General features: G+C 41.4%; 1 protein-coding gene across 1 annotated transcript in view; it reads left to right on the top strand.

Annotated features, from left to right (window-relative positions):
* The window catches only part of LOC124111164 (location of vulva defective 1-like), a 40,982-nt gene extending 27,930 nt beyond the window's left edge, over positions 1-13,052 (top strand). The window contains exons 10-15 of the mRNA XM_046470780.2: positions 88-177; positions 4,024-4,212; positions 4,507-4,731; positions 9,054-9,128; positions 9,596-9,685; positions 11,777-13,052. Of these exons, the coding sequence (XP_046326736.2) occupies positions 88-177; positions 4,024-4,212; positions 4,507-4,731; positions 9,054-9,128; positions 9,596-9,685; positions 11,777-12,030 (923 nt within the window). The 3' untranslated portion in view covers positions 12,031-13,052. The remainder of the gene's footprint in view (positions 1-87; positions 178-4,023; positions 4,213-4,506; positions 4,732-9,053; positions 9,129-9,595; positions 9,686-11,776) is intronic.
* Positions 13,053-13,722: the final 670 nt, after the last annotated feature.

The raw sequence follows: 13,722 nt of genomic DNA, 5'->3' as shown, positions 1-13,722 counted from the left end.
TTTTTAAGTGTATGTGCCTGTACATGTTTGCTAAACAATGTTTTCTGTAAATCAATCCATATGGTTTTCTTGTATTCTGCGCCAAAGATACGACTCCTCCTGTGGCGCCATCCCCTGTTACATCTTCCCCTGCGTCTGTCGCTACCACATCACCAGTACCAACTCCATCGTCTTCAGGTGGGTTTGACATATTGTGGAACTGACGCTCTGACGGGGAGATATTACCTCGTTTATCCAACTGAGAGATTTAAAATATAAAGACATCTCCATGTTGCAGTGTACATACGTGTATCTCCTTGATACAGTGTACGTGTATCTCCATGATACAGTGTACGTGTATCTCCGTGTTGCAGTGTACGTGTATCTCCATATTGCAGTGTACGTGTATCTCCATGATACAGTGTACGGGTATATCCGTGTTGCAGTGTACGTGTTTCTCCATGTTGCAGTGTACGTGTATCTCCATGTTGCAGTGTACGTGTATCTCCATGATACAGTGTACGGGTATATCCATGTTGCAGTGTACGTGTATCTCCATGATACAGTGTACGGGTATATCCGTGTTGCAGTGTACGTGTTTCTCCATGTTGCAGTGTACGTGTATCTCCATGTTGCAGTGTACGTGTTTCTCCATGTAGCAGTGTACGTGTATCTCCATGTAGCAGTGTACGTGTATCTCCGTGTTGCAGTGTATGTGTATCTCCATGTTGCAGTGTACGTGTATCTCCATGTTGCAGTGTACGCGTATCTCCATGTTGCAGTGTATGTGTATCTCCATATTGCAGTGTACGGGTATATCCATGTTGCAGTGTACGTGTATCTCTATATTGCAGTGTACGGGTATATCCGTGTTGCAGTGTACGGGTATCTCCGTGTTGCACTGTACGTGTATCTCCATGTTGCAGTGTACGGGTATATCCGTGTTGCAGTGTATGTGTATCTCCATATTGCAGTGTACGGGTATATCCGTGTTGCAGTGTACGTGTATCTCCATGTTGCGGTGTACGTGTATCTCTATGTTGCAGTGTACGTGTATCTCTATGTTGCAGTGTACGTGTATCTCCATGTTGCGGTGTACGTGTATCTCCATGTTGCAGTGTACGTGTATCTCCATGTTGCAGTGTACATGTATCTCCATGTTGCAGTGTACGTGTATCTCCATGTTGAAGTGTACATGTATCTCCATGTTGCAGTGTACGTGTATCTCTATGTAGCAGTGTACGTGTATCTCCATATTGGAGTGTACGTGTATCTCCATGTTGCAGTGTACGTGTATCTCCATGTTGCAGTGTACGTGTATCTCTATGTAGCACTGTACGTGTATCTCCATATTGCAGTGTACGTGTATCTCCATGTTGCAGTGTACATGTATCTCCATGTTGCAGTGTACGTGTATCTCTATGTAGCACTGTACGTGTATCTCTATGTTGCAGTGTACGTGTATCTCCATGTTGCAGTGTACGTGTATCTCCATGTTGCAGTGTACGTGTATCTCTATGTTGCAGTGTACGTGTATCTCCATGTTGCAGTGTACGTGTATCTCCATGTTGCAGTGTACATGTATCTCCATGTTGCAGTGTACATGTATCTCCATGTTGCAGTGTACGTGTATCTCTATGTAGCACTGTACGTGTATCTCTATGTAGCACTGTACGTGTATCTCCATGTTGCAGTGTACGTGTATCTCCATGTTGCAGTGTAGGTTTATCTCCATGTTGCAGTGTACGTGTATCTCTATGTAGCACTGTACGTGTATCTACATGCTTTATTTTGGATGGCCTGGATCTCCTTGTGCACATTTGCACCCCATACTCCTGCAACATTAGAACAAGACTGGTTCAACAAGTGAGGTGTATAATTTGGTATAAACTTCATAAGACATCCCACCAGCACTAATAACTTTAGTGTATAAAGCTGATAGTGCTCTCCCAGCATACTTACATAATTCCTTACATAAATAGTCTTTTTCATATCTAAATGTTCATTAAGCCATATACCGAGATATCTATAGCCGTCAGTGATACACAGGTCATCGGAGCCACAGTGACAATTAACAGGTGTTGTTTTTGTGGATCCATTCCTGAAGTGAATAACCTTAGTTTTGTCCTTGTTGATTACCAGTCTCCATTTTTGACACCATTTACTTAGAATATCCAGTATTCTTTGTAGTGACACACGGTCCGGTGCAATTAGGGCAATGACATCTGCATGAAACAATACTGATAGGGTAGCTTCGTCAAATTGCACACCACAATGTAACATATTAATTTCATCAGGAAGATCGTTGATGTAGATCGAAAATAGGGTTGGTGACATCTTAAATCCCTGTTTTACTCCAAACGAGACTGGGAATACTTCTGTATTAAAGTTATTTATATTAACACTGCAGTAATAATCTGTGTATAGGCTCTGTATAGCATCGAGAATCTTATCATAAATTACAATTTTCCTTAATTCATACCACAAACAATGTCTGTTCACAGTGTCCAACTCCTTTTGCATGCCAACAAAGCATACAAAAGTTGATTGTGTACACAATTTTCTGTTCTGTGTGATATTACACAACACATATAAGTGATCCATACAACTCCGTTAGGGTCTAAATCCATTTTGTTCTTCGGCCAAAAGTTTATTCTTTTCAAGCCACGTTTGGATTCGTTGATTTAATAAAGCAGTACTTTACATGGGATAGAAATCATTGTCAGCACTCTATATCAAAGTGAATCTCTTGGTTCACGTCCTGATTGTGGTTTAGTCCTTCCCTCCAACCATGTGGTGAAACTGCATTTTCAAAAGACAACACAGTGTGGGTTCTGAAGCACTTCATTTGGTATACCATCTATGCCAGTTGCTTTTCCCTTCTTAATACTCATAACTGCCTTCTAACTGTACTTCAGGCAAATCAATTGGTTTGTTTAAGTCTGTTATGTCTGGTTGTCCATCATTAGCATCATTACCAGGTAGCTCTTGTCCTGTAGATAGGTGTTGTTGTGTGTTACTATAATGTTCATCATCAAACGTTCCTGTCAAACCATTATTAAGTAGATTATTGTAGGAATCCTTCTTGTGGGAGATCACTCGATTATGTTCGGTTATGACGTCACCATTTTCATCAAACACCTCGAGCTCCATAGGTATACTCTGTTTTCTGTCGTAAGAAAGGCCCAAGTGACCAAAATTCTTTTCCAGAATTCTTTGCAATAACCATTCTGCTCGAACTTCAGTATTTCATCCTGTTGTCCTAGTTGACAATTTTGTTTAGCTTTTCTTAATGCTTTATCAAAGTTTTCTTTTGCCCAGAAAATGACGACGACACACCTTTAATAACAGAGTTCCTACTACATGCCAGCCATTCCTTTTAGATCTACACACGTCATCCCACATATTCTGTAACACATCAGACCAGCAAGGCTTGTACTTTGATTTACATGTTGATTTACAGGTTGAATTATTTCTCTTAGTCTTCTTCAATTTAGCATCCATTTCACTTGTAACCAAATCCATAAAGGAAGAAAATGCAGCACTGACATTTCTGTGCTCAGCTAGCTCATTTTCAATTAGGTATTTGGCCTAAAATAGACAATCGCAGGAAAGTTGGTTACCCACGGATTACTAGAAAAACAAAGTATGAAGAACGCTTGATAATAAGTTTAGCTTAATACAACCAGAGTAATTCAGTATTAGATTAACAGTGACCCGTAATTACTTACGAACGAAACATCTGTTTCGAAAGACCACACAAGTAGCATTACCACCTATAAACGGTCTAGCGATACCTGGAGTTACAACATATTGTTGTTGTTGTTTTAAATGTTTAAGAGGTCGGCTTTTGCCTCAGCAATTTTGTCTGACCTGTCCCTCTTTGGTACGTATCTGTATGAGTTGGGTGCACATATATATTGCGAGTTCTTGTATTGATACGATTTCTGTTTTGAGTGAAAGGCCTCACAATCATATGACCGCCGGATTTTGCCGAATGATTTTCACGATAACATGGTACATATATTTCTGGTTTTGTTTCAGTAAACCTAACAGGGAAACCATTGAGTGTGAGCTCAGTGCATGAAGGATTCCCACCAGAACTCGCGATTGATGGAAGCTCGGAGACATATTTTGTGTCCGATTACACTCCGACCGGACACGCCTACTGGCAAATTGATTTAGAAAACAACCATCACGTCAAACAAATAACCATCTTCTTTCCGTTCTATGGTAATTATATTACATCTCATTACATGAGTTAATATTTAACTACGCCTTGATAATGTGTTCTCTTATATTAACGGTTAATGTCAGAGGAGGGGGCACGGGTGGCCCAGTCGTCTTTGGCGCCGCCAGTCGCTGTGCAGAGTTGCGTCCCTTGACAAGCTGACATGCCGTGATATAACTGACTTGATGTTCAAAGCAGCGTTTCCTCCGGCATTGAGCAGCCTATGTAAATTCAATTATGTTCAAAGCAGTGTTAACCCCAGTCTTTCACCCAGTACTGAAATATTTGTTATACAGGAAGGGAGATGGCGGAGAACAGAACAATTTCCCTCTCCTCGGATTCGAGTTTTGATTCTGCCCATACTTTCCTGTGCGGTCAGAGTATCGGTGAAGGTACCACGACATTCACCTGCCAGAGGCTGTTTACAGTACGATACGTCCGTGTATCCACCGACCTTCCCCCACTTTCTCTTAATGAGATAAAAGTGTATGTAGAGGACTCAGTACAGTCGGTGTCTGAAGGTAAGTCTCAAATATTGTTGAATATATTATGTTTTCGGTCGCCAGGCGGCAGGCTAGTGGTTAAAGCGTTCGATCACCACGCCGAAGACCTCAGTCAGGTTTCCGACAGTGAGTGTGCTCCTCAGTGATATTGTTGGAAAATTGCGAAATACGTCGAAAAACTAAACTCACTCACTCACAGCCTGTTTAGAGATTTACGAAGGGAATAATTGCTAATACTAACATGCATGACTTTCATTAATGTGTTTTAGGCGTGTATGACTGTTTTGTACTATTCCTTAGGCCAGGTTCACACAGTGCCGATTATGGCTCCCGTTTGAGATCAGACAGCGCTACGACACGAAAAGTGAAAAAAATTGATTATTATTCTCAATGATCTGGAATGTCCTATCATTGGCTGAACGCAGTCGTATACGTTCGTAACAGAGTCCTACGGATCGGGAAAGGTCCAGAGAGGTCGGCCAAGCACTCCCGACAATATGGTGCGTCCCGTAACATTCGGGAAACTCAGCCGATTTTGTCTAGTCGGATTACATGTACAACCGTGACTATGTCGTGACAGATTCAGCTGTATCGGATTAAAATCGTAACAAAATGTCCTGTGTTGTCTGGACGGTGTCCTGTGGATCGGGACGCTGTTGTGATGAACGGGCCGTTTCTTGTCGACTGAGTTCAGATTGCGTCCAGATCTTGCCGAATGCGAACCGTCTTTGTCGGATCTCTCTGTCGGATCGCATTCGGGTGAATCGGGACGCTGTCGGTCGTTTTTTACAAATACAAATCGGATCAGATTCGGATTGTGTATCGGGACGAATTCGGCTGGAAACGACTGAATCGGGACGCTTCCTGAACAATAGCTGATTGTTTGTAAATTTCCCGCCACGAATCACAGGAACTTGATCAGACTTTGGACAAATTTTAATCGGGAATGGTCCTATCAAAATCCTGAATGTGCGACCGAGTCCTCACTGTGCAAAATGAAGACATTTATAAAAGTATCGAAACAGATCAGCAAAACATTAAAACCGTATTGAGGAGGGGAATGTGGTTCCGGAGCGGGATGCCGGTCTGCAGTTTTCCGTCTAATAAAATCAAATATTAAAAGTAGCAGCTCTAATCGTCATGCTTTATCTCTTAAGAGTTCAGCATCACTATCGTTGGTAAGGTGTTTAACTTCAAGGTCCCAGAAAAAATATTCCTAATGTAATAAGCATCTGACAAAAATCATTTCGTCAGTATACACTTGATATTACATTGAAGTTTTCTTAAAGTACTATAAAATACACTTTTGCAAAATGTGATTCCTTAATCGAAGATAGTGGATCTATTTGGTGATCTATCAGTGTACTATCTGAAGCCAAACTTGAACTCACTGTTTATTGCGCATGAATAGTTTTCTAATCTGCAGGAGGATCCTTTCCTTAAACAGGGAATTTGTTATACTGCGATAGATTAGTATAAAAGTATATTGGCAATATAGCCTTTCTGAATTACATTAATGCATTATGAAAATACTATATTGCATTTCAATCTTCAAACATGATGTCGTTTTGTTGTTTACCTGTTGTGGATAGGAATAAATGATAAAACTGTAGGTGTTTTCATTGATTGATATCTGCGTGATAAGATATAATAACTTCAAACTGATATGAAATATATGTCCAGAGGGAAAGAATTTTCACTTTGTGTTTGGGAAACATCTGGGATAGGGAACATTATTTCCATCAGGACGAAAATTTAATAATACGTGATGATTCCACAATCGAAAATAGGTTGTGAAAATGAGTGAGCGAGTGAGGAATTACCGCCGCTTTTAACATTATTCCAATTATATCACGGCGTGCCAGCTTAATGTGGGAGGAAAGCCCGAAGTGATGCAGGTCTCAGACGTTAACCACTTCGGTGAAACCCACGGCATGGGTATGGTGCTGACAACCAAGATGTAAAAATGATACGTGATGACATGAATATGAGTAACTCTGTGAAATCTATTCAGCCTTGTCCTGTTCTGTCATAATCGACATTAGCTTTTTAAATAATAAATAATGTTCACTTACCTATCAGTGCTAATTACCCCCGGCCTTCCGTTTGCCCATTGTCCATTGCCATTTACAAATCAGTGATAATTTTAGTCTTCGATTCTATTGTCCATAATTATCAGCGCTAATTACTGTAAAGTGTTGGCCTCCATTGTCCATTGCTAATCGCCTATCAGCGTCAATTACCGGTTGGCTTCCCTTGTTAAGTTTCACCTTTTATTGTCTTATTACTTTTGTTGTCCTTTCATATATATATATATATACACTCTGTCTCATTGCATTCATTCACATGATGAAGGAGTAAGCATATACTCCGTAAACATCCATAAATTCTCTTCCTTACATATATGTGTATCACTTCTAAATGCCTTTCATAGAATTTATTATGTTTCTTATCACTTTGTGGGGTGACGCATTGTTTTGTTATGGCTGCTAAATCATGAGGGAATGATCATATTTAGTTCATGAAGAACAATGTTCTTTGCCATTTACTGTATTTCATCATCTTTTGGGGGCACGGGTGGCCCAGTCGTCTAAGGCGCCGCGATTCGCTGTGCAGAGTTGCGTCCCTTGGAAACGCCAGAAACCTATGATTGTGGGTTCGAATCCCGGTTCACCCCGATTATGTTTCTTGGTTTGTCAGCACCATACCCGTGCTCGTGGGTTTCACCGAAGTGGTAAACGTCTGAGACCTGCATCACTTCGGGCTTTCCTCCCACATTAAGCTGACACGCCGTGATATAACTGGAACACTGTTAAAAGCGACGTTAAACCCAACTCACTCACTCACTCACTCACTCATCATCTTTTCGTCTGAAGGATCAACCTCTGTGACGTCATCTTCTATTGCGACTGTCACAACCACAAGAGAGAGACAGACAGAGAGTATGCGGTCATGATATTCTCTCCCAATTTTAGTATATATACTACCGACATAAAATAAGGGAACTGATGAAATGTGTAATGACTTCTGTAAAATTAATTTTGAGCGTGAAGATCCATGTCTGGTGTGTCCACCATGTTGGGCGATACATGCACGACACTTTGATGGCAGACTGTTGATTAACTTGCGTATCATTCGTCAGTAAACATTGTGTAACGCCATTGGCGCCCAGCCCGTCCCTGGTGTTGCCTACCACAACCAGATCTTTGCTGCCTATGGAAGCCTGTTCGGGTCAGGCTTTCAGGTTGTCGTTTATGTAGTCTTGACACGACCAGGTATCATAACAACCCCCACCCGTTTGACGGTACTTGTCCCACAGTCTAGAAATTACACTTTTTGATTTGCCATTCATTCTGGCAAGTTGGGATATTTGCGCCCCCTCCCCTCTCTCATACCTACAATTCGCCATTTTGTCCGGTTCCTGAAATACTGTCCCGGAGGCATTTGAAGCGTGTGCTTAGCTCAATCGCATTAGTAATTGTTAGAGCACACACTTCTGTGTGCACATGCACATGCATCGCGTGTTGTTCATGCACATTGTGAAACTCTATTGTGATTAGATGTTGCGTTCAGTTGAAACGCAGCGGTATTGTAACTCTACACTTCAACAATAGCTATAATCATATTATTGGTTCCCTTATTTTCATCATTAATTTATAGTTTGTTATATTGCCAGGGGCTATAGTGATAAGATTACTGACTATTTTTATCTTGTATGTAATAATATCAAAGTCTCAAAAAGTAATTTAAATAAAATCGGCATCAGTCCGGACTAGTACAAGCAGCCACACACGCACGCACGCACGCACGCACGCACGCACGCACGCACATAGCACGTCGCTATATAAGTTCAATAATCGTGGACGCGACGTTAAACCCCATTTCACCTCACCTCACCTCATTAACTGATTTGTCCCCTTTTCATAAAATATGTCACAACACGGACACTTTAGAACAACCAAGATAGCTAATGGACAAATACAATGAGAGAGCAGTCATGTGCACTGAGACGATCTTCAATTCCAGCATCACACAACAACATTTCCAGTGATAGTTAACTGAGTCATTCAGTTATTCATAAGCTGTAATGCTGTCTAAATGTGGCGTTTACCACCCATTATATTGTGTTACATACTGGAAAGAATTTTAAGGGAGTCTTTTCAAAATAGTTGTCATAGTCGGTGTTCGCTTTTCCCATAGATCATAGCGTTGATTCATATTTTATCGCACTGAAACAAATTATATTATGAACGTTTAAACAAAGAGGAAAGATTAGCTTAGTTCATGTTGAGAGGTGTATTTAATCAACTACTGTGTATAATTTTCTCATTCAACTAAAGGGACGACCTCTAATATGCCATCATCCCCTGCGACTGTGACTACCACAACACCAGTACCGACTACAGTGTCTCCAGGTGGGTTTGACACTTTGTGGAATTATCGCCCTGACTTTTATCTGTCCCATCTAAGAACGAGTGAGTGAGTATGGGTTTACGCCGCTTTTAGCAATATTCCCGCAATATCACGGCGATGGACACCAGAAATGAGCTTCACACATTGTACCCATGTATGGAAGCGAACCGGGGTCTGCGAACGCTTTAACCACTCGGCTTCCCAACCGCCCACCAACTAAGAGTGTTATAGTATATAGACATGGAAAATGCACATGGATGTTGCAGTGTATATACCTAAATATTGCTGTAACCTACATCTCTATATTGATTAGTATATATTTAATGTTGCGGTATATAAGTACGTACTTACATGTTTATGTTGCAGTGTAAATGCCACAGTGTTTTTAAGTGTATGTGCCTGTACATGTTTGCTAAACAATGTTTTCTGTCAATCAATCCATATGGTTTTCTTGTATTCTGCGCCAAAGATACGACTCCTCCTGTGGTGCCATCCCCCGTTACATCTTCCCCTGCGTCTGTCGCTACCACAACACCAGTACCAACTCCATCGTCTTCAGGTGGGTTTGACATATTGTGGAACTGACGCTCTGACGGGGAGATATTACCTCGTTTATCCAACTGAGAGATTTAAAATATAAAGACATCTCCATGTTGCAGTGTACATACGTGTATCTCGATGATACAGTGTACGTGTATCTCCATATTGCAGTGTACGGGTATATCCGTGTTGCAGTGTACGTGTATCTCCATGTTGCAGTGTACGTGTATCTCCATGTTGCAGTGTACGTGTATCTCCGTGTTGCACTGTACGTGTTTCTCCATGTTGCAGTGTACGTGTATCTCCATGTTGCAGTGTATATACGTGTATCTCCATGTTGCAGTGTACGTGTATCTCCATATTGCAGTGTACGTGTATCTCCATGTTGCAGTGTATATACGTGTATATCCGTGTTGCAGTGTACGTGTATCTCCATGTTGCAGTGTACGTGTATCTCCATATTGCAGTGTACGTGTATCTCCATGTTGTATACGTGTATCTCCATGTTGCACTGTACGTGTTTCTCCATGTTGCAGTGTACGTGTATCTCCATATTGCAGTATACGTGTATCTCCATGTTGCAGTGTACGTGTAGCTCCATGTTGCAGTGTATATACGTGTATCTCCATATTGCAGTGTACGTGTATCTCCATGTTGCAGTGTACGTGTATCTCCGTGTTGCAGTGTACGGGTATATCCATGTTGCACTGTACGTGTATCTCCATGTTGCAGTGTACGTGTACCTACATATTGCAGTGTACGTGTATCTCCATATTGGAGTGTACGTGTATCTCCATGTTGCAGTGTACGTGTATCTCCGTGTTGCAGTGTACGGGTATATCCATGTTGCACTGTACGTGTATCTCCATGTTGCAGTGTACGTGTACCTCCATATTGCAGTGTACGTGTATCTCCATATTGGAGTGTACGTGTATCTCCATGTTGCAGTGTACGTGTACCTCCATATTGCAGTGTACGTGTATCTCCGTGTTGCAGTGTACGTGTACCTCCATGTTGCAGTGTACGTGTATCTCCATATTGCAGTGTATGTGTATCTCCATATTGGAGTGTACGTGAATCTCCGTGTTGCAGTGTACGTGTACCTCCATGTTGCAGTGTACGTGTACCTCCACGTTGCAGTGTACGTGTATCTCCATGTTTCAGTGTACGTGTTTCTCCATGTTGCAGTGTATGTGTATCTCCATGTTGCAGTGTACGTGTATCTCCTAGTTTCAGGGAATATACATATATCTCCATGTTTCAGTGTATTTACGATGCAGTGTATGTACGTACATGTACGTGTTAGCTGAATAGTCTGCAAAGCATCGTAATGTAATTTCATTGTAAATATTGATAGCTCTCATCCATGCGATATCTCATGTGGAATGTCTATATGTTGAAGGTCTTCCTGGTCCTTGACCATTCCTTCACCCAAAGTGTAATTGTGGCATATGATTTGCCAGCCTTCTCATGAACAGCATGCAACCTTTCATGAATAGTCTTGGTTACTTGCCGAGTAGGGTAAACTAAATGGATATCTCATCTACAAACATGGGGATTTTACGAATATATGCCAGACGTATTACTAAGCTTTACAACAACCTTGATATGCCAGGCTCGTGTGTGTGTGTGTCTGTGTGTGTAATGTCTATGTGTGTGTAATGTCTATGTGTGTGTGTGTGTGTGTGGGGGGGGGGGGGGGGGGGGGGGGGGGGGGGGGGGATGGGGGGGGGGATGAGGGGGGGGGGGGAGGGGGTGCGTGCGTGCGTGCGTGTGTGTCTGTGTCTGTGTCTGTGTGTGTAATGTCAGTAGGGGTGGGGGTGTATCTGTGTGTGCAATATATGTCTTTCTGTGTGTGTGTGTGCCTGTGTGTGTAATGTATGTCCGTCTGTGGCGTGGGTGTAGAAGGAAGGCGAATGTACAGACTCTTCGATCCACATTCTCTGCCTTTCTCTCAAGCCGGATACCCTTCTGCCCACATAAGAATCCGCACAGTTCTTCAATGGCCCTTAACAGATCCAGATGTATACAAACATAATTATGTTTAAAGACAGACGCTGCACCAAACTCAACAGTCCTAAGTTAATGTCACTGACACACGTCATTGCAGGAGCTGCCTATAAGGCCGTGCGTGGCCACACCCTGGCGACTCCAACTGACACGATGACGGCTCCTTCGGCAACCACGTGCAGCATCTGGTGTCTGCAGAGCCCCGGGTGTACAGCCTTCAGCTTCAACAAGGCACTGCTCGTCAACAACTGTAAGATTGGAGCAAGTCAAAGCACCGTGTTAAGTTCAGGTTGGACTGCCAACATCAAACGCTCAACCTTGGAGATTCGTAGAGTGGGATATTCATGCTCTTAAACGATAATTAGATAAACACTACCAGGGTTAGAAATTGCAATTAGGACATTTTAGTTCCATTAAAAGCCCTTGATAAATGAACCTATTTTTATAAATGCTTAGATCGATTTTCTGGCATAAAAAAGTTTGTGGTTACAGAAAACATCAGTGTCAGTTCAAGTATTCTCTTGAGTGTTTTTGGCCATGGGGTTCTCGTTTTTTAGATCTGACTCCAAAATATTTGAAACCACATTGTGACTGTGGCAAACGTATTTTCTATATTTAACTTTAATATAATAACTGGAAGGTCAGAAAAGATATCAGTTGACGGAATCAAACCTGCAAACCGTTTTAAGCTAACAGCCACATGCTTTAGGTTGAAAAAAAACTGTGCAGGTCTATTATTTATATATCAGAAGTATAGTCAAGCGCTTGCCTCATACCATGGTTGCGTCAGTTGAGACGGGCGAGTCACATTAAGATATAGTTCATGTAAGCTTTCTGTGGAGATAAAAGCTACTAATTTACTCAACTCACTCACTCATTCACTCAACTCTTACTTTGTAAAACAATACTGTAAAACACGCCTTGATAACAACAGAATGTTTTATTATTTTGAACATGCAAAACAGACAAACCATTATTTTTGCACGTTGGTGTGTTTAAGCCACTTAAGCTTATTCAAAACATTGGAATATTCCTCCCGTTGCCATGGTACATAAAACAATCTCAGTAAGCTGCACATCTACATGTACTTTGTAATTCGTGTGATCATAGAGAATATGTACTTCGTCCCCTTGGACCTTTATGATGGGCTTTTGTTGTTTTCCTACGGGTATAAGCACTCTTTAAAAGATATAAGCACTCTTTTAACGATGTGATGCACCATTGACTTTCTTCAGCCGAGAAGCGATTTACAATGGCATGGATTGTACTTTATTAACCAACATTGTTCATTGGCACAGTCGATATTGGTAAGCACTCATTTATTGATGTCTTGTCAAGAAAGATGGAATGGTTCACTTTGGCCAAGAAACAATTTACCACAACATGAAAAGGAATGTTATATTTGTTTGTAGCTGTGTTGTATTGACAAGTGCTTGCCCTTTAGCTTCGAAAGGGGAGTAAGTCTTCTTTGAGACGACATTTGTCAGAGCGTGAAATTGCCACGAATAACCCCCTGTTTTATACAAAATTAATGTTTCTCCTGCTTACGTGAGTCTGAAACATGGGAGAATTTTCATCGGAGGTACAGAAGCTCACCTTTCATCGCAAATGTAGCGATGTGGTGTGTGTGATTTGTGTGATCAGCCTTTTTGTAGTCAGGGACATGTTTTTGGAATATAATATTGATATGTCAAGTAATTACATAAAGGCAACTGGTGTCAAAATTAACTGACCCTAAAATCCAAAATGGGCCAATAAGCATATTTTGAAAGCTGCAGACATCGATTAATAACATAAACATTTGTGAGTAAAGACTATCAACACATCAACAAGCCCAAATCCACTGACCGAAGGACCAATAAGTTAAATGAATCAGCAAACCTTCATTTTCTTCTTATCGCTTGAAATGGGCCAGCAGAAAATTCTACCACTGCTTGAGACAAAGGCTATGAATGGGTGTGGTGTCGGTCTAATTAAGAGGATACACATGCACAAAGCATGCGTTAGGCAGTATCAAAGTGGGGTGTGCTTTAAAATATACGAAGA

This window comes from Haliotis rufescens, unplaced genomic scaffold, assembly GCF_023055435.1.
Source record: "Haliotis rufescens isolate VD_foot unplaced genomic scaffold, xgHalRufe1.0.p SCAF_9, whole genome shotgun sequence".
Taxonomy (NCBI): domain Eukaryota; kingdom Metazoa; phylum Mollusca; class Gastropoda; order Lepetellida; family Haliotidae; genus Haliotis; species Haliotis rufescens.
The sequence above is the reverse complement of the archived record's forward strand: the minus strand, read 5'-3'. Positions and strand labels throughout refer to the sequence as shown.